We start from the raw sequence: 24477 nt of genomic DNA on the forward strand, positions 1-24477 counted from the left end.
AGTGAATAATCCCAATTGGCTAGAATATATACAGAATTACTGGATACAGCAGTTGAAAAGTGAATTAACCTAAAACTCTAAACACTAAGAATGTTACCAGTCCTTTTACATAGCCCGTATGTTACTAATCTCTCAGTCCTCTATCCATTCCACTTCTCAGCACAAATGAAGTTTAGCTCTTAATCTACTGATGTCAAGAACATCCTTCACCAGGGATGTACTGTATGGTGACTAACATAATAAAAAAAAAATTATTATAAAAAAAAAAAAAAGAACAACCTTCATTCTGTACTTCCCATGTTTTAGGCGTCTCCTTTTGTAGCGCTCCAAGTACCTCAATTTTCATAACCCTAATCACAACTATTCACCTGTTGGTGCACATTCTCGTTTTCTCTGCCCAGCATCTCTTCCTCTATCAGTCCCCAGTTTCAATCTGGGTGCCTAACCCTGCCCCCCCCCACCCCTGCCCCACTCAACCTATGTTGTATCGTCCTAACCCCCACAAGCAGGGTGGGTCTGGCTGATTACAGCTCTGCTACCAATAACAGCAATTGGTTCAGGCCAAGTCAGGTCAAACAAGATAATCAGACCCTATACCAGGACCTTGTTTTGAACTACTGGGGGGAAAGGACTGCCAATACTCACTGGATTGGTGTGGTTAAAGCCCAAATCCCTTAACGAGGCTTACAGATACCTTCATTAGCCTGCTCCTCTGTCCCTCTCCAGCATCCCATCATCTTGCCATCTCCTGGCATCCCACACTTTACTGCTTTTAGCTCCCTAAGTGGTTCAAGCACTGTCTCCTCTCCAGGCATTTGTACATGCTGTTCCTTCCATCTGGAATACTTTTCGCCCTCTTCCTTTCTCCTGACCAATTCCTGCTCAGCTTTTGGGCCTCAGATAAGGAGTTATTTTTTTAAGTAAGCCTTCTCTGACTTCCCCATCTGAACTACATCTTCATATAAGGCCCCAAATCATCTTCTGAATGAACCTTGTCTCACACACCTGACTGACAAGAAAGGTTATTTTGGTACTAAATTTCTCATCTGTTTGTGCAGCAATTATTATACACATAATGTCATATTAGTGGCTGTGAAGAATGTAAAAATATGGAATAAAATGCCCCTTTTACTTTAAGGAACAATCTTAAAATAGGTGGGACAAGAGAGGTATATAGCAAATTTAAGAACAATGTAAGACAGTGTTAATTACATGCAGAACAATATATCCCCTAAATTATGAGATATTTCAGAGCTCAAGATTCCAGAGACCACATTCTTAATCTTACAAAATTGTAAGCAGGTATATTAACTACAAGATGCTAATTATAAAACAATTTAACAGCAATTTTCAGTAAAGCCAGAGTCTAAGAATATACCATTAGTGACAGACCTAAAAATGACTCCAATCACATTTTTTACTCATATTTTTATTTGTATAAATGAACACCTTAAGTATTTAAATCAACAGAGTAAAGCAGGGGTTTGGGTTTTTTGTTCTTTTTTGGGGGTTTTTTAAATAAATTTGAGGAGATGGTATGGAAGGAAAAGCTTAAGGAAAATCACATAAAGACTGACAAAATATGAGACAAGCCAAAGGACATACAAGGTGGTAGATCACTGAAGAGCAAGCAGGGCTAGGAGGGTAAATGGAAATGTATCCAATTCCAGCAGTGGAGGCTTACACTGCTGTCAAGTGAAAACTCACAGGAACTTTACCAAGTTGCAAAGTGACTAGAAACCTTACCTATGAATTTCAAAAACAGGAAGTGCACCAACGTAAAGCAAAGATGGAAAAGTTCTTAATGGAGGTAAAACAGAACAATAAATGCACAGTATATTTCGAAGGGTTAATAGTCTGTCCCTCCTCAGCAGATTCGACAATTACATGAACCAGAACAAGGTGACAGGAGTAAAAAACAAAACAAAAAAACAACTAGCAATAAATGAAAAGCTCTTATTTTACAAACTATGGAAGGAAATAAAATTGTAACTGATTTAAAGTAGTTTGACATAATTATATTCAAGACACCGGCAGATCTTACTTTCCAATTAAGAGTTAGGGTTAGGATAGCTTTTCTTATACTTTATGATTCATAATCCTTTCCTATTCATTTCCAAGCTAGCACAGAGAAATCATCAAGGGAAAAAACCTTGTCTTCAAAACTGACAATGAATCATTTCTACCCAATTTTTCAAGTTTAATGATATAGTATAAATAATCCTTGTATAAAGAAAAGATTTAGACAAATTTTATTCCCAAGAGTAGACAGGTAGTTCTTCCTAGAAAGAACTGTTGTTACTGCACCTAAAAATGTAAGGGATTCAAGTTACTTTCCATGTTCGGTTTTCAAAATTAACCTGACTCTCGCGTTCCTAGTATATTGATTCCCTTCCTCATTTACCCATTACACACAATTCACCCGAAGTGGGAATTAACCACCTCATTAGAAATACTGGATGATATAAGATTCCAGGCAAAACAGAAGCTCTGGGACACTGCTACAGACTTAACACAAAATAAGCATCATATATGGAAGATCAATTCTTCTCTTTGGAATACACTACTACACGTAAATTTCTTTACACAGGCAGAGCATGCAACTGGCAAAATAGGTCCACTAATAAGAACCCTGTGTGTGTGGAACGACAGTCACACCACTACTAGGTTTTCCCCCTCAGAGAACACATCTGTAAGAGCGATCGTAGCTCAGAGTTACTGTGAGGATCAGTAAAAGGACCATGAAGAGCTCTTTTCATAATCCGTATTAGCCAGCTGTATTGCAGAGGATTCACAATATCAAACCCTAATGTGTCAAATTTCACAATTTAGGATTTTTCTTTGGGGACAAAATTTAACTTGAGACCATTACTAATAAGACTGAAGAATAACTACTTAAAATATTTGCTATCCAAATACACTTCTCTAGATACTAGGACTTCAAAAAGTAACACTTGCTAAGTTTCCATTATAACAGGTGTTTGGATTTAGATAAATTTGGACCTCCCCACCACCAAAAAAAAAAAAAAAAAAACTTCTTTGGTGGGGATGGGTACAGATGGAGAGGCAGGTGGAAGAGAGTGGTGGCTTCAAGATTTACATGTACTGGATCCAAGTGCCACTGAGACACCCAACAAAGCATGAGCAGCAGACAAACACAGGCCTGAGATTTAATCTTAACAAGCTGGAATTAACATGTAAAGGGTGTATCCTTTAACTAGGGAAGTAGAAAAAAAATCATGCAGACTATTAAAAATGGTCTAAGACAGTGGCCACGAAAAGCACTTTTTAAAAATTACTTAACGTAGACAGATGAGCAGTAACCAGCAGGGAGAGAAATGGGAAGAATGCTAAGAACCCGAGATGGAAGCAAATTAGGTCAGAGAAGCCAAAGGTATATGACAATTACACTAAGAGTCAATCAACAGGGGCGCCGGGGTGGCTCAGTGGGTTGAGCATCCAACTCTAGATTTCAGCTCAGGTCATGATCTCAGGGTTGTGGGACTGAGCCCCGCATCAGCCTCTATGCTCAGCAGGAAATCAGCTTGAGAGTCTCTCCCTCTGCCCCTCCCCCCACTCGGGTACTCTCTCAAATCTTAAAAAAAAAAAAAAAAAAAAGTCAATCAATAGTGAGAAATATTCCCTAAAAATGAATTAATGGTGAGATTATTGCTTTTGGCAAGTAGGTCCTAAGTGATCTTTGAGAGTAGTTTTAGTAAAGGGTGGGCAGAAGAGTTCTCTGTAGTTATTTATGTATTTAGAAACTTCAGCTCTTAAAAACACCATTAACAAGTTTATTAGCTCAAAATACTGGCCATGGTCAGAGATCTTGGCAAGTTAAGGTTTTGTAAACAGGTGGCTAACCAGCCAGCCAAATGTAGCTCTTGTGTTTCTTCCCCATCCCCACCCCTCACACAAAAATCATAGATTTTCAAATTATAAAATACAAAAGATCTGGTAATACTGGTCTCATATTCGCCGTGCATCTTTTGCACGAAGCATGCCTCTATGTCCTGGTGGATACCTCAGTGTTCTAATGACACCTCACTTTTCTCATGTCCTATAACTGCCTGGTCCCTATAGCTGTGAGGTACTGAAGTTAGAAACCTGGAAACTTGACCTTTACTGAAACATGAAATTAACCTACAGTAGGTAGTAAACGGCTAAGACCCAGAAAAGTAAGGTCTCAAAGCCAGAATGCTTTCTCTGACTCCCAGCTTCCTAAGTCAACTGTGGCCCCTGCTGACACTAAAGACGTCCATATTCCCCCAAACTGATAGGTTATTGACCATTTAAAGATTTAATCAGCATGTCAATGAAGTTTACAAGGATTCTCATGCGTTTACAGGAATATTATCTACACGGATTACACACAGTACAAGCTTTACCACCGCAAAGCTGAGGAAAAAGCTCTAAGGCAATCATCTTCAATTTACTCTTTAAAGTTCACTGTACTTGACCTTCGAATATTTTGTCTACAACATAGCAGCTTTGATTCAGTCCCTTGGCCTTCAGTACATTCTCATTCAAATCCAAAATTATCTTAAAAATAAAGTTGCCAACTGAGCAATACCTTAAAAGATATCCTGGATGTTTCAGCTTTAAAACTTCAGTCTCCTCAATGCCTCCAGGATAGCCTACAAAATCCTATGGTCCTTTCAGATCTGCATCAGTGTGCCTTCAGAGCCCCACCTCCCTTACTTCCCATGCTCTTCTCCACACAGGTCAGGACTCTGAGCATAAGGACACTACTCCCCTCTTCTCCATAGACCCGTTCTAATGTGTACGGATTAAATAATTCCTGATTTAACCTTTAACCACAGGACCAGACACTGCAAAGCTTATGGCTGCCAGCACACTCATCTTCACAGGCACACTAAAATCATTAAAAATCCTCCAACTACAAACCCCAATAGCAGATCAACAGGACTAGAAGCTGGTTCTTTGAGAGAATCCATAAAATTGATAGACCACTGGCAAAACTTGTCCAAAAACAAAGAGAAAGGACTGAGATTATTAAAATTATGACTGAAAAGGGAGAGGTCACGACCAGCACCATTGAAATTGCAAGGATTATTAGAAACTTTTATCAACAGCTATATGCCAAAAAACTAAACAATCTGGAAGAGATGGAGGCCTTCCTGGAAACCTATAAACTACCAAGACTGAAACAGGAAGAAATAGATTTCTTAAATAGGCCAATTAACTATGAAGAAATTGAGTCAGTGATAAACAACCTTCCAAATAATAAAACTCCAGGCCCAGACGGTTTTCCTGGGGAATTCTACCAAACATTCAAAGAAGAAATAATACCTATTCTCCTAAAGCTATTTCAAAAAATAGAAACAGAAGGAAAGCTACCAAACTCATTCTATGAGGCTAATATTACCTTGATCCCCAAACCAGGCAAAGACCCCCTCAAAAAGGAGAATTACAGACCGATTTCTCTAATGAATATGGATGCCAAAATCCTCAACAAGATCCTTGCTAATAGAATCCAACAGTACATTAAAAGGATTATCCATCATGACCAAGTGGGATTCATACCTGGGATGCAAGCATGGTTCAACACTCGCAAATCAATCAATGTGATACATCATATCAACAAGAAAAGACTCAAGAACCATATGATCCTCTCAATTGATGCAGAAAAAGCATTTGACAAAATACAGCATCCTTTCCTGATTAAAACCCTTCAGAGTGTAGGAATAGAGGGTACATTTCTCAATCTCATAAAAGCCATCTATGAAAAGCCTACTGCAAGCATTATTCTCAATGGGGAAAAGCTGGAAGCCTTTCCCTTAAGATCAGGAACACGACAAGGATGCCCACTCTCGCCACTATTATTCAACATAGTACTAGAAGTCCTTGCAACAGCAATCAGAAGACAAAAAGGGATCAAAGGTATCCAAATCGGCAAAGAAGAAGTCAAACTGTCTCTCTTTGCAGATGACATGATACTCTATATGGAAAACCCAAAGGAATCCACTCCCAAACTATTAGAAGTTATAGAACAATTCAGTAAGGTGGCAGGATACAAAATCAATGCCCAGAAATCAGTTGCATTTCTATACACGAATAACGAGACTGAAGAAAGAGAAATTAGGGAATCCATCCCATTTACAATAACACCAAAAACCATGCGTTACCTTGGAATTAACTTAACCAGAGACGTAAAGGACCTATATGCTAGAAACTATAGATCACTTTTGAAAGATATTGAGGAAGACATAAAAAGATGGAAAAATATTCCATGCTCATGGATTGGAAGAATTAACATAGTTAAAATGTCCATACTACCCAGAGCAATCTACACTTTCAATGCTATCCCGATCAAAATACCGAGGACATTTTTCAAAGAACTGGAACAAATAGTCCTTAAATTTGTATGGAACCAGAAAAGGCCCCGAATCTCCAAGGAACTGTTGAAAAGGAAAAACAAAGCTGGGGGCATCACAATGCCGGATTTCGAGCTGTACTACAAAGCTGTGATCACAAAGACAGCATGGTACTGGCACAAAAACAGACACATCGACCAATGGAACAGAATAGAGAACCCAGAAATGGACCCTCGGCTCTTTGGGCAACTAATCTTTGATAAAGCAGGAAAAAACATCCGGTGGAAAAAAGACAGTCTCTTCAATAAATGGTGCTGGGAAAATTGGACAGCTACATGCAAAAGAATGAAACTTGACCACTCTCTCACACCATACACAAAAATAAACTCCAAATGGATGAAAGACCTCAATGTGAGACAGGAATCCATCAAAATTCTAGAGGAGAACATAGGCAACAACTTCTATGACATCGGCCAGAGCAACCTTTTTCACGACACATCTCCAAAGGCAAGAGAAATAAAAGATAAAATGAACTTATGGGACTTTATCAGGATAAAGAGCTTCTGCACAGCCAAGGAAACAGTCAAAAAAACTAAGAGACAGCCCACGGAATGGGAGAATATATTTGCAAAGGACACCACAGATAAAGGACTGGTATCCAAGATCTACAAAGAACTTCTCAAACTCAATACACGAGAAACAAATAAACAAATCATAAAATGGGCAGAAGATATGAACAGACACTTTTCCAATGAAGACATACAAATGGCTAACAGACACATGAAAAAATGTTCAAAATCATTAGCCATCAGGGAAATTCAAATCAAAACCACACTGAGATACCACCTTACGCCAGTTAGAATGGCAAAGATAGACAAGGCAAGAAACAACAATTGTTGGAGAGGATGTGGAGAAAGGGGATCCCTCCTACATTGTTGGTGGGAATGCAAGTTGGTACAGCCACTCTGGAAAACAGTGTGGAGGTCCCTTAAAAAGTTAAAAATTGAACTACCCTATGACCCAGCCATTGCACTACTGGGTGTTTACCCCAAAGATACAGACGTAGTAAAGAGAAGGGCCATATGCACCCCAATGTTCATAGCTGCATTGTCCACAATAGCCAAATCATGGAAGGAGCCGAGATGCCCTTCAACAGATGACTGGATTAAGAAGCTGTGGTCCATATATACAATGGAATATTACTCAGCTATCAGAAAGAACGAATTCTCAACATTTGCTGCAACATGGACGGCACTGGAGGAGATAATGCTGTGAAATAAGTCAAGCAGAGAAAGACAATTATCATATGATTTCTCTCATCTATGGAACATAAGAACTGGGAGGATCCCACATGCCTTTCTGACTCCTGACCAACCCAGATGCTTCCCCACATAGCTTGTCATGGGGCATGTCCTCTTCGCTTGCAAATTGTAAGTAAATGCTTTCAAAGGCAGTTATCTCCATGTCTGTCACTTCACCACACTTGATCAAAACAAATCCTGGGTACCTTTTTAATGCAAGTCCCCCTCTAAGACCACCCTTTTTATTTTGCTTGGAAAATGCTTATAAAGCCTTCATGATGGAGATTAAGTGGTTTAAGTATCACCTCCTTGGTAAACACCCAGAGCAGTTGTTCTCAGCCCCTTGAGCTGCATACAATATTGCGCCTAACACAGGGCAGTCTTGGTTGTTTTGTGATTTCTGTTCTTGTGTTCTTTTACACCCACTGGGCTTTGAGAACCTGAATGAAGAGAATCACTCAAGTCTTACCCAATACAATCCTTTGCACATATTAGGGACTCAAAGACTAAGAAAGAATAAATTTGGAAAAAAAAAAAAAAAACAGGAAAAGCACAGAAACTTTAAAGCTGACCAACATCATCTAAAACCCATTGAATGACATTTCACTCATGTCAAGTCCTGTTTAATAGAACAAATGTTTTAAGCTCCTAACCCCATGACATGGAGATGAGAGGGACAGAGTAGCAGTGGAAGAAAGGGAGCAGGGAAACCAGTTCTGCTCCGTCTTGGATGATAAGCTATATAACTACACTTAAAACCCAAATTTTTCATTCCTGCCAAAAGTTTCAGAGCTTCCCTTTCTGAGGTTTTAGTTTTGTTTTGTTTTTTTTTTAGTTTTTTTTAGGGTAGATGATGGTAGTGAGTGTGGGGGGGGGTTGTTCACTCATTTTGTGGGTTTTCTGTTTTGCCAATTCTACTCAATTTTTCTTAGACTATGTCTGAGGTCTACCTGGGAGCCTGGTATCCATAATAGCTAGGTTTGGCTACTAAATACAATTTGAATGGCCTCAAGGCACATGGTGAAATCTGATGTTGAAAACAACCTAATTCATCAAGGCTGAAACTGCTATGAATTGTAACATTTTAGGGTCATAATGAATTAAGACGATCAACAGATATATGGAAAAAATGACTCTTCCTTTTCCACTTAATATTTTTGGTTCAGATGCTAAATCTTTGAGCCAACCTATTTGAAGAGGTTCTCATGAATGTTCACCTATAGAATATAAGATCCTGTAAGTATTTCTGAATAATGTGTGAATTGGGGAAGAAAAAGCCTTTGATAACATTTTACTAATTACATTCACAACTCTCCATTTTTACTAACAAAATGATGATTAGCAGCTAATTATTTAGGCCATTAATTGATTGCTTTGTGATTAAAGATATGTTAATTGTACTTAAAAATGGATGGACTTTAAGAATTGAAAAGAATGGATACTGACTTCAATGTTTTAGTAATTAAATGTTGTGGAAAAGTACATTGTGATTAAAAAACAAAATCCCATAGCTTTCTATTTTTTGTGTGTTTTTTATGATAAATCTTTAGTATAAAAAATTTTTTAAACAAAAGACTCTGGCTTTTCTTGTACCATTCTCTTTCTGATAATGAACACTGAGTGTGAATGCAAAACCCTGCATATCATTATGTGAAACATTTATGCATTCAGAGTGTCTACTTGGTGGTTTTCTTCTTAAGAAGCTAAACAATTCATTAAACAAGCTGCTCCTGAATGGTAGATCAGAACAAGCATAAGCTGCCTTCTGTAGAATTCTATTGTGAAGCTGTACCCATTTGTGTTTTCTTTGAAGCCATAAAAATGAAACCCTTATGCTCATATTAAAAGCATAAGAAAGGCATCTATTATGTCAATAGATTTAAAACACGGCCTTAGACACAGTGAGAACCACTCCAAAATGGCACTCTTATAATAGCAAAGGTTAAGAAGTGCATTCCCAGAGAAAACCTTCAAAGGCCTACATATCATTATATCCCAAAACAGATGGCATTGCAGTGTTTGGAACTATAGTTTATGGACACCTACAATCTCAGATAAATCCTTTCTAATCCCACTCCTTTGTCTCGATTTTGTACTTTGATGATAACTGCAGGTGCCTTTCTCCATTCTTCAGAGAATGACAAGGATATGAAGATTCATGTACGTATATGGACACAACTCTTACTAGGACTTCAATGCACAAGTATTTTACTAGCAACAGATTTATACTTTACAGAGAACTAGGATTCCTACCTTCTAATCCATTATAAATCTTTAGTCTGCATTTTGTAGGAAAAATCAAAAATATACATCATGCTGGTGGAAAACGATTTTACAAAACAATGTGGAATTCTCTACTATCCATGTGTATACTCGGGAGAACCTCGAACAGCAGATGGGGACAAGAAAATTCACCGCAGCATGGTTTATAAGGACAAACTGCAAATAACCCAAAGTTGATTAACAGGAAACTGGATAGATGCACTGTAATGTACTCAGTACTGCACAGCAATGAAGAATGAACTTCTGCACACAACATAAACCTCAAAAACAATGTTGAGCAAGAGTGAGATAACTATAAAAGGGTTTCTTTTATATATAAAATTGAAAGGGCACAAAATTGAGCAACGGGTTGTTACTTAACTTGTTCAATTATCTAAAATTCTGCTAAGAGAAAGCATACCAGCGTGACTAACCAATTGAAGGAAAAAGTTTATGATTTGCTACAAATCTCATACCGAATACTTTTTTGGATCTAAATTTAGTTTACAAAATTGCCTACAGACACTAATTTCTAATGGGTCCTTAATGGGTCAAGAAAATTTGTTTAAAATATCATACTTCAATATTTCAGGAAGATACGTCAATTATAACACCTACAGAAATATTTAGGTAGTATGATTCTACCAAAAAAGTTTTACTTCGTAGTTTACCTGAAACTTCACAAGGCTTGTGAGATTGCAGAAAATAGTTGCTCTTTAATTCCTGTCTGTATATGAGATGTGGTTTGTTATGATCATCCTCATGTTCGCTCCCATCTGCCTTCATTATAGGTTCTAAGAAATATTCACCATCATGGGCTTTAAATGTTCCCATCTGAAAACAAAGAAAATAATTAACTTGGTCACTAAGGGAAAGCAAGCAGTGCCACAGGTTAAAGTGAGCACACAAAAGCAGGACTTTCAGAAGTCTGTTCACTAAATGTCATCCACCGAACATTTCCTTTCCGTGGTTCCCTTCACGCTCTTACGTGTTCTAATAGGCAGAGTTGAGATGACCGGCATTCCAGGTATAAACAATGGCATAGGTAATGACACCAAACATTCTAGTAATAAGAAAGCCTGTTTGGCTTGGTCTATATAAGGCAGTGAGGAAACAAGACTTAGGTTGTCTGGACAGTCAGATAAGAGATCTTAAAGGTGATGCTACCAATTTAGAATTGGTAAACAGTGCAGAGCCACTGAAGAGTTTTCACGAAGACCCACCTTATGAATTCCAGAATCCACTATGTAACTTGCCTTTCAACATCTCCACTTACATAACTAGTAGCATTCTCACCCTAAACATGTCCAAAGACAAACCTGATTTTCAGTCCAAACCTGCCGTTTCTTCAATGGTCCTATGTCAGTAAACGGCAAGAGCATTATTCCAATGGTTTAGGCCGAAAGTTCTTAGAGAAATCAAGAATGGGCTCTTGTGCCCACGCTAACATCCCATATTCAATTCATCTGTAAATCCTGATGGCTCAACCTTCAAGACATAACTGAAATCCAACCACTTCTGCTAAGTTTTACTACTGCATCCATGATCCAACCTCACATTCTGTTTCCTCTATAAACAAACAATCCTCTAGTCTAGTCTCTATGGAGGAGTCATAGTAATTTCTAGGGTCTAGATCATGTCACTCAAAACAAACATGACTAAGTCATCCAGTAAAATCCAAAGTCCTTACAATAGTCTGCAATGTTCTGATGTGCCCTGCCACACTGTCCCTCTAAACACACAGGTGACCAACAATTGTGACTTCCCCCACTTCCACCTTAGCTCATTCTAGAGCCTCTGGTGCCTCTGATATTCCTCAAATAGGACAAGGAAATGCCTCAGGACTTCCCCCCACTAGCTCTTCTAGCACTTACTTCAGGTTTCTGATCAACATTCATCACCCAATATAAAATGTCACCCTACCTCCTAGATCTATCCCTTTCACCCAGTTTCATTTTTCTTAAAGCACTTATCACTACCTCATTTTTTGTTTGATGCTATCCACTAAAAATAAGCACCACAAGAGTAGAGCTTTTGCCTAGACTCTTCTCTGCATGCCTCTCATGCCTACCACGTGCCAGATGTTGGCGTATAACATTATTGACTAAGGGTCAACTTTACAAAAAAAAAAAAAAAAAAAAAAAAAAAAAAAAGACAATAAAGGTATGACGTTTAACTTAGTAACATTGTGTGTTATAGATGGTGGTCAAAAAAAAAAAAAGTACTAGCAGTTCTAAGATAAAGGCTGGAACCTTGAAGAGAGGTAACAGAAGCTGATTTATAGTGACAGCAATGGTATGACAGGTGGAAGAGAAAGATTACAAGATGCCAATGCCTGAGGAAAGCAAAAAAATACAGTGAGGGAGAATTTGACAGAGATAATTTTCTGGTAAAATAGGATTTACCAAAATGACTCCAGAAATGTTAAAACTGCAAACAGACCCAATCAAAGACCACTGACCACATCTATTTACATAAACTATGGTACGGTCATACAGTGGGATATCCTGTGGTTACAAAGAATAAACATTCCATGTAGTGTACAAAAAGACCTCCAATTATTTCTAGTGGCCTATGCTCTAGCATATCTAATTCTACCAGTTCCTGTTTTCCAACTATAACTATAAATCACTTATTTTCAATATATAACAAAAATTCACCTCCCTGTGGCTTCCCAGAAAAAAAAATAATTTCAATTATGCTTATAAGTAACAAAGACACTATTTTTGAAACCTGAGTAAATGAACTGATGGAAAAATTGCTTTCCGCCTTTTTAAAAAAGCATGAAGAAGGGAAATGTGATAGTATCTTGGTAAAAGATACCAATAGACATGAGGTGGCTTATTATATATATAAATGCATCTGCAGAACTACTTTGAATACAAAACTATTTTTCCCAAGCTATACTGAAGACTTACCTTGGAAATTTTTATACTCTTTTTGTATTAAGATCTGACAATGAGGTAGTTCTATCGTAACGTTCTAGTAAGACTGCACAAAGGTCAAACTTCAATTCCTACAAGGACAGTGAGAATAGCTCCATCCAGAGTCTATCAGAACCTCTTTTTACGTTGTGCTAGAACACTGTAGTCTGCTAAGAATATAGCCTTTATAACTCAAAGGCTTTTCTTCAACAAGAACCTTATGTTTTAGAATACTTAATTCAAGAATTATTTGTCTTCAAAGTGACTCCTCTGTATTTATCAATGAAGAACTTATGTTACTTCCATCATTTTTTCTATAATTCACCCCACTGCAGAGGACTTTCTGTTCAAGTATTAGAGCTTTGCCTAAAGGGTCTTAAGGATGCATTTTTTTTTCCCAACTTGGAAAGGAACCTGGTAAGAAATTGGAGACTTAAAACAGGTGGTTCATAGAATTCTATTTAGATCATGCCATATTTTTAGCAACCTGCCTATCTGCAGAGGGCCACTGCAATTTGATTCATGAGAAATGCCAATCAAATTCCAAACACTTTCTTTTGAGGACTATTAAAAGCAGCAAAACTAGGCTTCACTTGGGCAAGGATTTCCCAGTTATTAGAGCAATGATCTATTTGCCAAGCTGTACTGAAAGGCAGTAAGTGATTATACATACAACTGGTTCCAATTTATTCTCATAGGTCAAAATTTTTATGTTTAGAGTATTTTTATATATGTAATTGTTTTTCCAAAATGTTACTTCATATTGTGGCATTTATACACACTTTTTTCCAAATACATGGCAAACACATGTACTGTAGCCACAACCAATAATGTACTCAGATTTCATTAAAGAGTAAAAACAAGTAGAATATATAAACTATTTGGACTCTTTTTGCAAATCGTTTACAGTTATCACATTAGTATTGGCAACTACAGAACATAATGTCTGATTAAGGCAATTAGAGCCTCCACTGAGAATTTTAGTAACAAATTGCTCTCAACAATTAATAAAATTAGGTTTTAATTTCAGGGGTAATTAAGTGTTCCAGTCTTCATGGTGGTAGTTATTCATAAGTCATATAATGAGAATCAGTTTAATGCTATTTATAATAGGAACCTGAATAGGAGTCCTGTGTTCGCACTTACAGAAACTTGGGCAAGTGACTTCGTATCGGACTCTCAATTCCATGACTTATAGATCAAAATAGAAATAAATCTACCTAACTTCCTAAGACAAGGTATTAAAACATCAATGATTTTGAAATGGGATGAAAAAATTCTCCACTCAAACACAGACGTTACAGCTGCCCTTCTCCCCCCAGGCAGACTGTAACGGTTATGTAATAAAAGATCGTGAAGATGAACTCTGATTCATTTTTACTTCAGGATCCTTCATTCGACGCATAAGGTTTTTCTCCCAGACAGTTCATTATAACACCACTGATCAAGCCTAGGAAATAGTGTTATCATAAGCACGCACTGAATGAATCAACAATATGAAGAAAACCTAGTTGGTTCCTCGAGGCTGAAGTAGAAAATTCTAAGGTTTTCAAGAAGAGGAGGCTTTCCTCTAGCAGCATTCCTTATTCCCCTTTCCATGGGAGAACTCCAGATCTCCAGCATAAAAGTGAGAGGAGGCAATAAAGAGAAAATGCACTGCCTATACTTCCCCCCGAAAGAGAGATCACTCTCACCAATCCTTGCTTATAAGGATCAAGAAAAGGACTCTGAACTCACCCACCTAAGCCTTAGGTGGGCAAGGGAGTCTGATGCAAGTGTTGTCCCGGCAACATCAACAACAAGGGATAAATTTTGTAATCTTTCTTTCTTGTAGGCACAGAGGTGTTTTTGAAGTTACAGGAACTCACTAAAAGTGGAGAGAATGGTCAATGTTCTTGGGGATTTAGGGAGTGGTTTTCAGGACAGTCTCTCCCGACTTCTTACTGAAGTATCTGGAGACCTAAAACCTAAAATCACTGCAACAATTAAGAACTTGTAAGAAATCATTCAGAACTGTTTTGTAGGCGTATAATGGAAATATATTCATGATTGTTGAAATGTTATAAGTTAGTTGAAAATATGTAACATCTAGAAGGACACATGCCATACACCTGCCAGACCATGTCATACTTATAGCATGTTTTCTTCTAGTCTCTTATGATTTACAATTAAACATATGTACTCTTCAATTTAGGCAAATATTCTTCATTTTCATGTCTCCCATATTTTTCCCTAAAGGTTACCATATACTGTGGCTTTGTTCTTCTTTAGTACAGATGGACTTCTATTGAGCTCAGTGAGGTGAGAATCCAATATTTTGCTTTTCAGCAGGAGATATTCTTAGCATTCAGATTTAACATAAATGCCTTTTAGACTTTGGCAACTGTTGCAGAAAACTTGAAGCAATTACCAAAACTCGATCTGCCACAAGAAGTCAACTAAGTTTTTGAGGTATTAAGCTGTCAAAGAAACCATGGGCCTAGACTGAAGAAGCCTTGACTGCTTTATTTGTAACATAATCCATAGACCCTCAATTACCTCAGCATTCCTGAAAGCTGTTCCCACCCCCACCGCCTGACAGCATCCTCCCAGAAGCTTAGATGTGGCCATGGAGAAGGACGGGCAAGACCCTCCCAGAGAGCAGAAACAGGGGTCTTGGGGACTGGACTTCCCAGAAAGACTAAAGGAAGGGAATCAAGGAACTCTCTTGCCAAAGCAGTAGGTCTCCACAGCCGCTCCACGGAAGTTCAAGACTGCTATAAATCAGTTACTAATAGGTGCCTCTTCTTTCTATAGGAAGTTTAAAATTAGGGTTGCAGTCATGCTGACTGTAGGGTTGGGGATAAAGACAGTGCCTCTGTGAGGTTGTCTCCTTGTACATAAGATTACTATGATGTGTAGGAAGAGGACAAATGGATATTTGGTGAATAAAAGGTAAAGCCTGTGGTAAAGACTGGTGGTCATCAACTGTACCTATTCTCTCTTCCTCCTGGTCCTATTACCTGCCCCTCCCTTTTCCAGCCCTTTGCATCTGGGTAGAGCCAGGCATCAGTAGAACATAAACAGAAGTAGTGTCACTTTTGGACTAAGGTACTCAAGAGCCAGTATGCCTTCATGCTATTACTGTGGTAATAAAGCATTCACAGTTCATGAATATTTGAATGCTCTTATAAAGACATTACCGTACCCCCAGTATCTAACAGTGACTAGTATATAATGAATGCTTTCTGAGTATTTGTTGAAAAAGAATCTTCCCCTGAATAATAGTATGAATCAAACAGCTTAAGGTTTTATAGAAAACAGGAAGTATGAGCAAAACAATAAAACCTCAGATAACAAGGTGCAATATACCCCCATATGAATGACACCACTTAGATATTTAAGATTTAACTGATGCACACTTCTTCTAAAGTATGTCCAAGTATTTCAACTAAAACTGCTAAAGTAATTTCCTTGCATTGCATGACTGATGTAAAGAACTAGCCTAATTACTTAGCACATTAAAAGCTGCTTTAGCTCATTCATCCATCTATGTATCAAGCATTTCTATGTTCTGTATTGGGTGTTACAATCATCCCCACACTTAAAATCTATAAATAAGGTAGAAGTGTGAACAACCACAATTCAATATATGGTGTATAAGGAGTTGTCCAGGAGTGAAACAAAGGTAGGCCCAGTCAGCTCTGTCTAGAGAGGATCAGGGAAAAGGAAAGGCTTAAAATTGAGCTGAAGGATGAAGAGTTTAAAAGAAAGGACATTCTAGACAAAGTAAATATAAACTCAAAGTATTATGAATAATATATAAACCTATTCTAGAACCAAACACATGTTTCTAGAATTATCTCTTACTTGCCACCTGTTCTGTCATTATCTTTCTTGGTTAATGGTCACAGGATCATGCAGTCATTTAAGTCAAAAATCACCTTGATCTCCTTTTAGGGTCCAAAATTCTAATGTGTCTTCTACAAGGCTGTTCAACTCCAGCACCAACATTTTGAGTTATTTGTGTAGGAGGTCCTTTTATGTATTGGGGGGAGTATTAGCAGCATCCCTGTCCTCTAACCAGTAGAAGTTAAGAGCATCACTATACTCACCCCCAATTGTAACTGCCAAAGTGGTCTCCAAATAGCACCAAGAATCCCGAGGGACAAAACTGCCCCCAGTTTAGAACCTCCGGTCTATAGTAGCATATCTTCCATAGGTACCCACTCTTCCCCTTTGCTGCTGCAACCACTTTACTTCAAGGAGCTCTTCTTCCCCACCCATGGTACAGTAAAGGGTGGTCCTTTCAGTGACTCTCTGCCTCCCCCATACCCTTCACAGTAATGCATTAGAGGACGCCCCTCATAGCACGTGAAACCAACCCACCATCCCAGCTCAAGCCTCACTCTTTCACAGTGAGTCCAGGCCTTAATATGAGTTCTGCCTTATCCTCCCCTCCCAACCCACCCACTTTTCCAGCTGCACAGGGCCATAAGCAACCATTGACTTTCCACATCCACATGGAGTCATCCCTGAAAGTACAGTTAAGAGTCCTATTTCCAGGGGCGCCTGGGTGGCTCAGATGGTTAAGTGTCTGCCTTTGGCTCGGGTCATGATGCCAGGGTCCTGGGATCAAGCCCCACGTCAGGCTCCCTGCTCAGCCTGCTTCTCCCTTCTCCCTCTCCCTCTGCTGTTACCCCTGCTTGTGCTCAAATAAAATCTTAACAAAACAAAACAAAAAAGTCCTATTTCCAGCACAGGTCTCAATGCCCGCACTCCTTCCTCAAAGTTCACACAGCATTTTCCATATTCCTCTCAACAGCATCAAACAGACCTCAAATGTTTGTGTGCCTGGTATCAGTATATGGTGGCCCTGAGAATGCTAAGCATAATTGGCCAAGGGCCCCAGCTATTGGGGTTTGAAATCCATCATTGTTGGCAGCCCAGCCATCTCGCTCTCAAGTGCTACTCCCATTTAGTAATGGAGTATGACAATACTAAGGGTATACTCCTCCTTAGGGAGGAGACTCTTCTCCCACCCAATTTGGCTTGGGGCAAGCTTCACTGAACCTTGCTCAGGCTCCCCAGCAGCCTTGGATGCCTCTCCCCAACATTCTCATCCTCCCGGTTTCAAATTTCACCGCTCTGTTTTCTGACAGAGGCACTTCTAAATAAAATGCTTGCACACACAATCCCATCTTGTCATCTGCTTCTTGGAGGACTCAGAATAAGACTAGAATTTTAAGAAGCATAAGAAATTCTCCTTCATATTGGAGTACTTGGAGTATGTGAATAACTAAGAGGTCCTTATGAATTTTTCCCACAAAAGATTATGAATACAGAATGGCACATGTAATGATCTGGGGCTGTGTTAGTTGTGGGCAAGTAGGAAATTTAGAAAATTTTCCTAGAATAGACAAAAGCCAGTAAAGACACAGATAGGAAATAACCGTATGGAAACTGAACAAGAAGTCACTAAAGCAACTCAATTATCAGAGCATTAGTGCCTGACATGCTGCAGAATGGTTATGAGAAACTTCAAAAAAGTACACAGCGCCACTGCAAGTTACTGCTTGAGAACACTGTATAAGCCAGATGCAATGTCTGGTTTTATGACATCTGGAAACGGTTTCTTTCAACCAAAAAGACTGCATTGCTTCAAATCCCACCAAGAAATAGTGAAGTTAACAGTCTAGGCAGTCGGGTTAGTCCCTGAGGGCCTTTGGAAGAAGGGAACCCACTGGGTAATATGAGAAGAGGGCTAGTAGGCACAGGGGTTGTTGGGAAAAGCCTGTGTATAATTTATACATGCCATCCTGACAAGTATACACCCAAAATTCAGCTCATTAAGATACTGATCTCTACTTCAGCAACAGTGCTAACATTATGAGAAGATAAAGCATAGGACCATGAACACAAAGCTTAAAGTTGAATATAGAGGTATTAAGCCCTGATAACTATACACTCTGACAGTTTATCAATGGACTAAGAAAGTTTGATTAGCCGTGACTCACAGGTAATTTTAGGATTCAGTTCCATTTTCATATCTACTGTAAATTTTACAAATGAATAAATCGGTTTAGACATGTTTGAATAATGTTACACTTAGGAGAAATTAAACAGAAAAGCAGAAGTTATACACACATGAAACAAGACTTCTGGCAGACTCTTAGCCCCTTCTCATTCTTGGGCCCAAAACACTTAAAAGTACTAGTCACGGTTCAGTGATTTAGTGAAATATGTAAATACCAAGACTTTTAAGAATGGAAAAAAAATAACTATATAGAAATGAAAGTGTGTATGTTTAGGGTTAAAGCAACACTAGCATTCCACTAAATGGAATGTCAATTTTTTTTAAGTGGTTGCACATAGATATTTTGGAAACATTTTGGTTTTCATTCCCTTCCTCTAAAATAGACATTCCTCAGTAGCCACCAGAAAGGGTAGATGCCACCTGAAATGGAAGATGGAAGGAGAACTGATCAACTAAGTAAGATGTGAAGGGAGAACTTCGTGGATTCTCGGAAGAAAAGAGGGACAGGAGACATAAGAAACAGATGACAAGATGTACATGTGCCAACTTCTCCAGCAAGGGTTAAGATCCTAGAGACAGAAGACATGTTAGTTTAAGGGAAATGCCAAGAGAAATGCTTTAGCATGCTAAGTGGGATTCAGGGAAGGGACCACTTTGAAAGGGATCCCCCCCCCCATGTACACCTCTCCCCAAAGTTAGAGGCATGGCAGAATTTGGTAAAGGGAAGAACGAAGTTCCCCTTGACTTTCAAATGCCATGGAGGGTTTCAGATCCTTAGAGGGTTCTGGAAGGTTCCCAACAACATCACTAAGCCACCTTGCATGGTGAAGGAACAGCAACAGAAGCAAAGTGCCTGATAATGGCTGCATAGTACAGCAGCCAGACAGATCAGGTAAGTGCTGCAGCCAGACCTCACAGGGAGAGGCAGCACCAGTGAGAGCCCAGGAGGGATGTCCAGGAGCCTCAACTGAGTGAAGGAGGCCACAAGTTCTCAGGCCTAGAGTTCAGCTAGAGAAATTGAAAAAGATCATCTCTCCACCTTCCTTCCTCCTAAACAAGGACCTCAGGACAAACACTATGGCCTGCTATGGGACCAGTTTTCATCAGTAGTCAACGTATGCTTGAATCTAGAAATGGAGGGGACAATACATATTAACAGAAAAAAAAAATCACATGCTCATTTCAATTTTTTCAGGAAAAGTAAGTACAACATTCATTTATAATTAAAAGCAAACTTAGAGCAGAAAAACTAGGAAAAATGATCTACTCTAAATTTTAGTGTGGCTCTAACAATCCTTCCATAAACTTCAATCTTAATGTGCAATGGACTGGTAGAGGTCAAAGCTAGATCACAGTCACATACACAAAGTCAAACATCAGTCCGGAAGCAAGAAGGAGCAGGGCCAGAAGATTAGCAGTAGTAACTGCACAGGCATTGTATCAAGGTTGATCTACAAACAATCCAGCTGGTCTAATTTGTCAGTACAACAATTTTATCCAAATCTAAAGACTAATCTGAGACTAAGAAAAATTGCATATAATGACAAATGGACTGTAGAACCCACCAGATGTTCAGCTATTTGAGGACACCATTATTCTAAAGGAAGTTAATGATTGATTCAGTAGAAAGAAGATACACAGTCATATAGTGAATATCAGTCCTGGTGGAAATATCAAAAGTGAGAAAGTCAAAGAAATGTCACTAATCTCGTTAGTAATTTAGAGTTCTGACTGGTCATGATCACACTACTAAAAGATACTTAGATACTGGTATTTGCTGTATTACTGGACATTTTCTATCTCTACCATGACCGATGTCCTCAATGCAGCCTTACAAGGAAATTAAAACACATAGGTATAAAATAAGTTTTTAAAATGTTAGTCTAAGGGCAATAAATCTTCCAAAAACAAAGTGCATACATGAGTCAGATTAATAATGTATAACTTAGACAACTATATCCAAATTGGCACAGTAATGGGTAAGGATGAACTCAAGACCTAAAAACATTTCCAACTGTTTGATTTCAAAAAGGGGATACTGAATAAAAATATGAACTACACCAGCATTATGAATCAACATGAGCAGATAATAATGCTTCCCATCTGGAATGTTTTCCATGCCGTGAAATACTAAATCAAGAAAACATTAACCATGACAAATTGTGATAATAAATCTAGAATTTTTCAGATGAGCTAACCATTCTGAAAGGTTCTAGGAAATATTTTTCTTTCTTTTGAAATATATAGGTGGCTGTGTAAATATTAGTGTTTCTGCCATTCTGGTGTTGCAAACTTTCTACATTTAACACAGGAGAAAGGAAGGAAATTGTCCAAGGCATTCCATGTAACTATAGTTCAAAGCAGCATGAAAAAAAGAGCAAGGAGACCTTCCAAATTTACTAGTGACCAAAACTCACATCCAGGAAGATATCCTACAACAATTAACCTGAGAGGAAGCATTGCATTTGAATGCTAGAATCCAGTAGCCAAATTCCAGTTGTTTCTTTCTTGAACAGGTCTTTAAACAGGAGTTAAGTATTTTAACAAAACTATTAAAACCTGTGGTTTCATAAACTTGGATGGCAAAGTGTTAGACGTATTTTCACCAACTTCTGATATTTAACATTTCCTTCACTATTGTAGGTAAAATCACAAACATTATGACTTTGAAATCAATAAGTTACCTTTGCACCAGAGTTGATGTGGCTATCTGGATAGTTTATACTCATTATCACTACCACAGTAAATAGACCCCTCCCCCAGTGATCACTTAGTGCATTAATGAAGTGTATTGTGAAACTGTAAGTTGTAGTATCTGTAACATTTTGATTACTGTTAGCACTTAAAAGGAAGCCAATTAACATTTTACACATTTAAAGTATGTTGAGAAGACATCCTAAGTTTCCCCAGACTGAAGAAGTTTATGGTTAAGGGGGGGGGGGGAGGTTAGAACCTCTGCCTTCAAGGGAAAGGAACAAAACACAAAGAACCCACTATACTATTTCATTTCCTCTCTCCACAATAAGGTTTTTTTTCTCCCCCCTCTACACAAAATCCCCATTTTTTTTCTCCTGTCACTCTAATGATCATTTCTCACGTGCTGGCACTAGGTCTTTGTAGATACTGTCAGATGTGGTGCCTTTTGAACACGGGCAGATTCAGCCTCTATGGCCATCCCCAAACTATCAAGAAAGCCAACTTTTCCTTTTGAGATTTTCATTTTACCTATATCCATTTCCTTCTAAATTCAAGGATCAGATTTAATTCAGGGGAGTCTGCTTAAGTGGTCAGGAGTTGGTGTGTCGGTGAAGTCAACTGCCCTCCTGTTGGAAGAGACATTGCACGTGTGGAACGGGCCCCATACACTCCTTGACTCACTCGCTCAGGATCTGACATTTTCAGGAGCCTCCTTAGCTTTGCACAGAGGGGTCAGTTTTGGAGCAGATAGAGACTAGGGATCCTCCAACCCCCACCCCACCCCAAGAAAGAGTGGCCTCAGGCTTGGGTTAATCTGCGTGTTAATCCCCCTTGATAACTCCCTCTGACCTCTGGGGTCACCAACCATCAACTTGGAAAAACCCAACTAACCAACTCTATTAACACAGCCCTTAACTGGATCCCAAGAAAAACGCCCTAGGGGCCTGAGGGCACTTACCAGTCCTCCACAGAGGCTGAAGACCGCTGTGTGATCCTCCCGAGCATTGACCTGGCCTCGATAGAAGCAGTGGCGGAGATCTGGAGGCACCACGCTGCGCTCCTCCGCCCCGCGCGCGGGGGCTCCCAGGTGCACCTCGGTGTAGCCGGCGGCCAAGAAGGCCGCGTCCGCGCTCAGGTTCAGCTGGAAGAGCTGCCCGTAGGCGCTGATTCGGTAGTGGGTCCTGAATGGCGTGGGCTCCAGCGCCTCCGAGCTGCGCTTCCTCCGGCTGAAGTGGTGGCTCTGAGGGAATACTTCGCCAAACTCATTGACCCGCGCGGGGGTCACCACTTCGTAGGAGACCAGCGTCCTTACCAGGGCTTCTACAACCACAGAAATATGGCCACTGAGCCCCCTCCCCGGCCACGCGTTTCCAACTCCACGACCCCAAACTTCAACCAAACGCCCCAGGTCCCAATCCACCCGGGGGCACGACAAATGCACACAAGTGGCGAGAGCGCGCGCACACACATACACACACACGTGCTCTGCTTTCCCACACCCCCGACTTGCTCCAACCTTCCCAAGCCAAGACCCTGACACTCACGGCCGCGAACAACCCACCTCCTTCTCCCATCCCTCTTTGCTTCCCAGCCGCCAACTGGTGCAGTCCCGGCGCACGCGCCTCTCTGCCCCCACGCGCCCCCACCGCGTGGTCCCGGGAGCGAGACCGGTCCCGGCGCGCGCGATTCCTCGAAACCCGGCGCAGCCGCAACCTCTCAGGATGCTTGGGGCTGGCTGATCCCGGAGTCCCGCGAGCCCCTCCAGGACCAAGGTCCTCACAGCCGGGCTGAGTCACCCACCCCACTCCGTCCGCCAGTCCCACTCGGGCCCCTCGCCCCCACCTCGCTGCTGGAGGCGTCCCACAGTGACCTTACCTTGCCTGGGGTGGAAATGAATTTCCCAAGACCTGGTGATGAAGAGCGAGAGCTGGTAGAGCAGCCCCGTCAGCCACTTGGCCACCCACATGGTTCCACCCGGGGGATCCCAACCGGGGAGGCCAACCCGAGCCGCCGGCCGCCCAGCCCGGCTTCCCCGCGCTCCGCAGCCTCTCCGCCTTCTCGCCCGCCGTGCTCTGCGCCGGCCGCCGCGGCGCCTCAGCAGCCTCCGGAGCAGCAGTCCCGGCCCCGGGCCGGACGGTCTCGCCACACCGCCAGCCTCCGCTCCCTGAGCCGCTGCTTCATCGCACTGCAGCCCCACAGCTCCCGGCTTGCTCTCGGCAGCCTCGCTCCGCTTCCTGCGCCCGCACTGCCCTCAGACACCTTCTCCTTAAATCCAGACCAACGCGAGGAAGCAACTCAACCTAGCAGGAACGGTGCCAATATAGCCACCCCGGGCCGGGCGAACGCGAGGGAGAGCCCGCCTCTAGGGGCCGGGCCCGGCCAATCAGCAGGAGGCGCGGCCCGGGCTCGCCCTCCCGCGTGCAGCCCTCCCCCAACTCCCAGCCGCACGAGGAGTGCGGTCCCCGCGGGCTCCAGCATTGGGAGAGCAACGTGGTGTGTCTAGTCCGAGGGCCAGCTGGACATCATCCCGGTACCTGTAAAACCGAAAACTGATCAAGCTGCGTGCGGTCGCGGTTCAGATAGGTGATAGGTGTGTGAGGTTTTCGCTCTTACAATGAAATGAAAAGCATCAGTTGGAAAGTTTCTGTTATTTCTGTTTCACGGTAATTTTAGACTTATCAAGCAAGATAAAAGAAGCTACAGCGGGAAGTTCCTGTAGGCAAGGGATGAATCCAGTGAAGCTTAATGATCAGGTCTCATTGACGAGGGCCCCTCTGTGTTCTAGGAGTTGATGGGAGTTTAAGAGCATTGTAGAGGGGAATGTGCGGTTGCAGTCAGCAAGCACTTCTGGGGGTGAATTTCTGGCAGTTGTCTAAAGAAATTCAAGATGAAAAGGATCTCAGTCTCCACAGTTTCAGTACTTGTGATTTTTTCCCTTT

General features: G+C 40.6%; 1 protein-coding gene across 4 annotated transcripts in view; it reads right to left on the reverse strand.

Moving 5' to 3' along the window:
* ADAMTS20 (ADAM metallopeptidase with thrombospondin type 1 motif 20) overlaps nt 1–23849 on the reverse strand; it is a 175399-nt gene extending 151550 nt beyond the window's left edge. For all 4 annotated transcript variants that reach the window (XM_034645963.1, XM_034645965.1, XM_034645964.1 and 1 more), the window contains exons 1-3: nt 23414–23849; nt 22497–22858; nt 10573–10735 (exon numbers count right to left, since the gene is read on the reverse strand). In XM_034645963.1, the coding sequence (XP_034501854.1) occupies nt 10573–10735; nt 22497–22858; nt 23414–23504 (616 nt within the window). In that variant the 5' untranslated portion in view covers nt 23505–23849. The remainder of the gene's footprint in view (nt 1–10572; nt 10736–22496; nt 22859–23413) is intronic.
* Between the last annotated feature and the right edge of the window lie 628 nt (nt 23850–24477).

This window comes from Ailuropoda melanoleuca, chromosome 16 (genome assembly GCF_002007445.2).
Source record: "Ailuropoda melanoleuca isolate Jingjing chromosome 16, ASM200744v2, whole genome shotgun sequence".
NCBI lineage: Eukaryota > Metazoa > Chordata > Mammalia > Carnivora > Ursidae > Ailuropoda > Ailuropoda melanoleuca.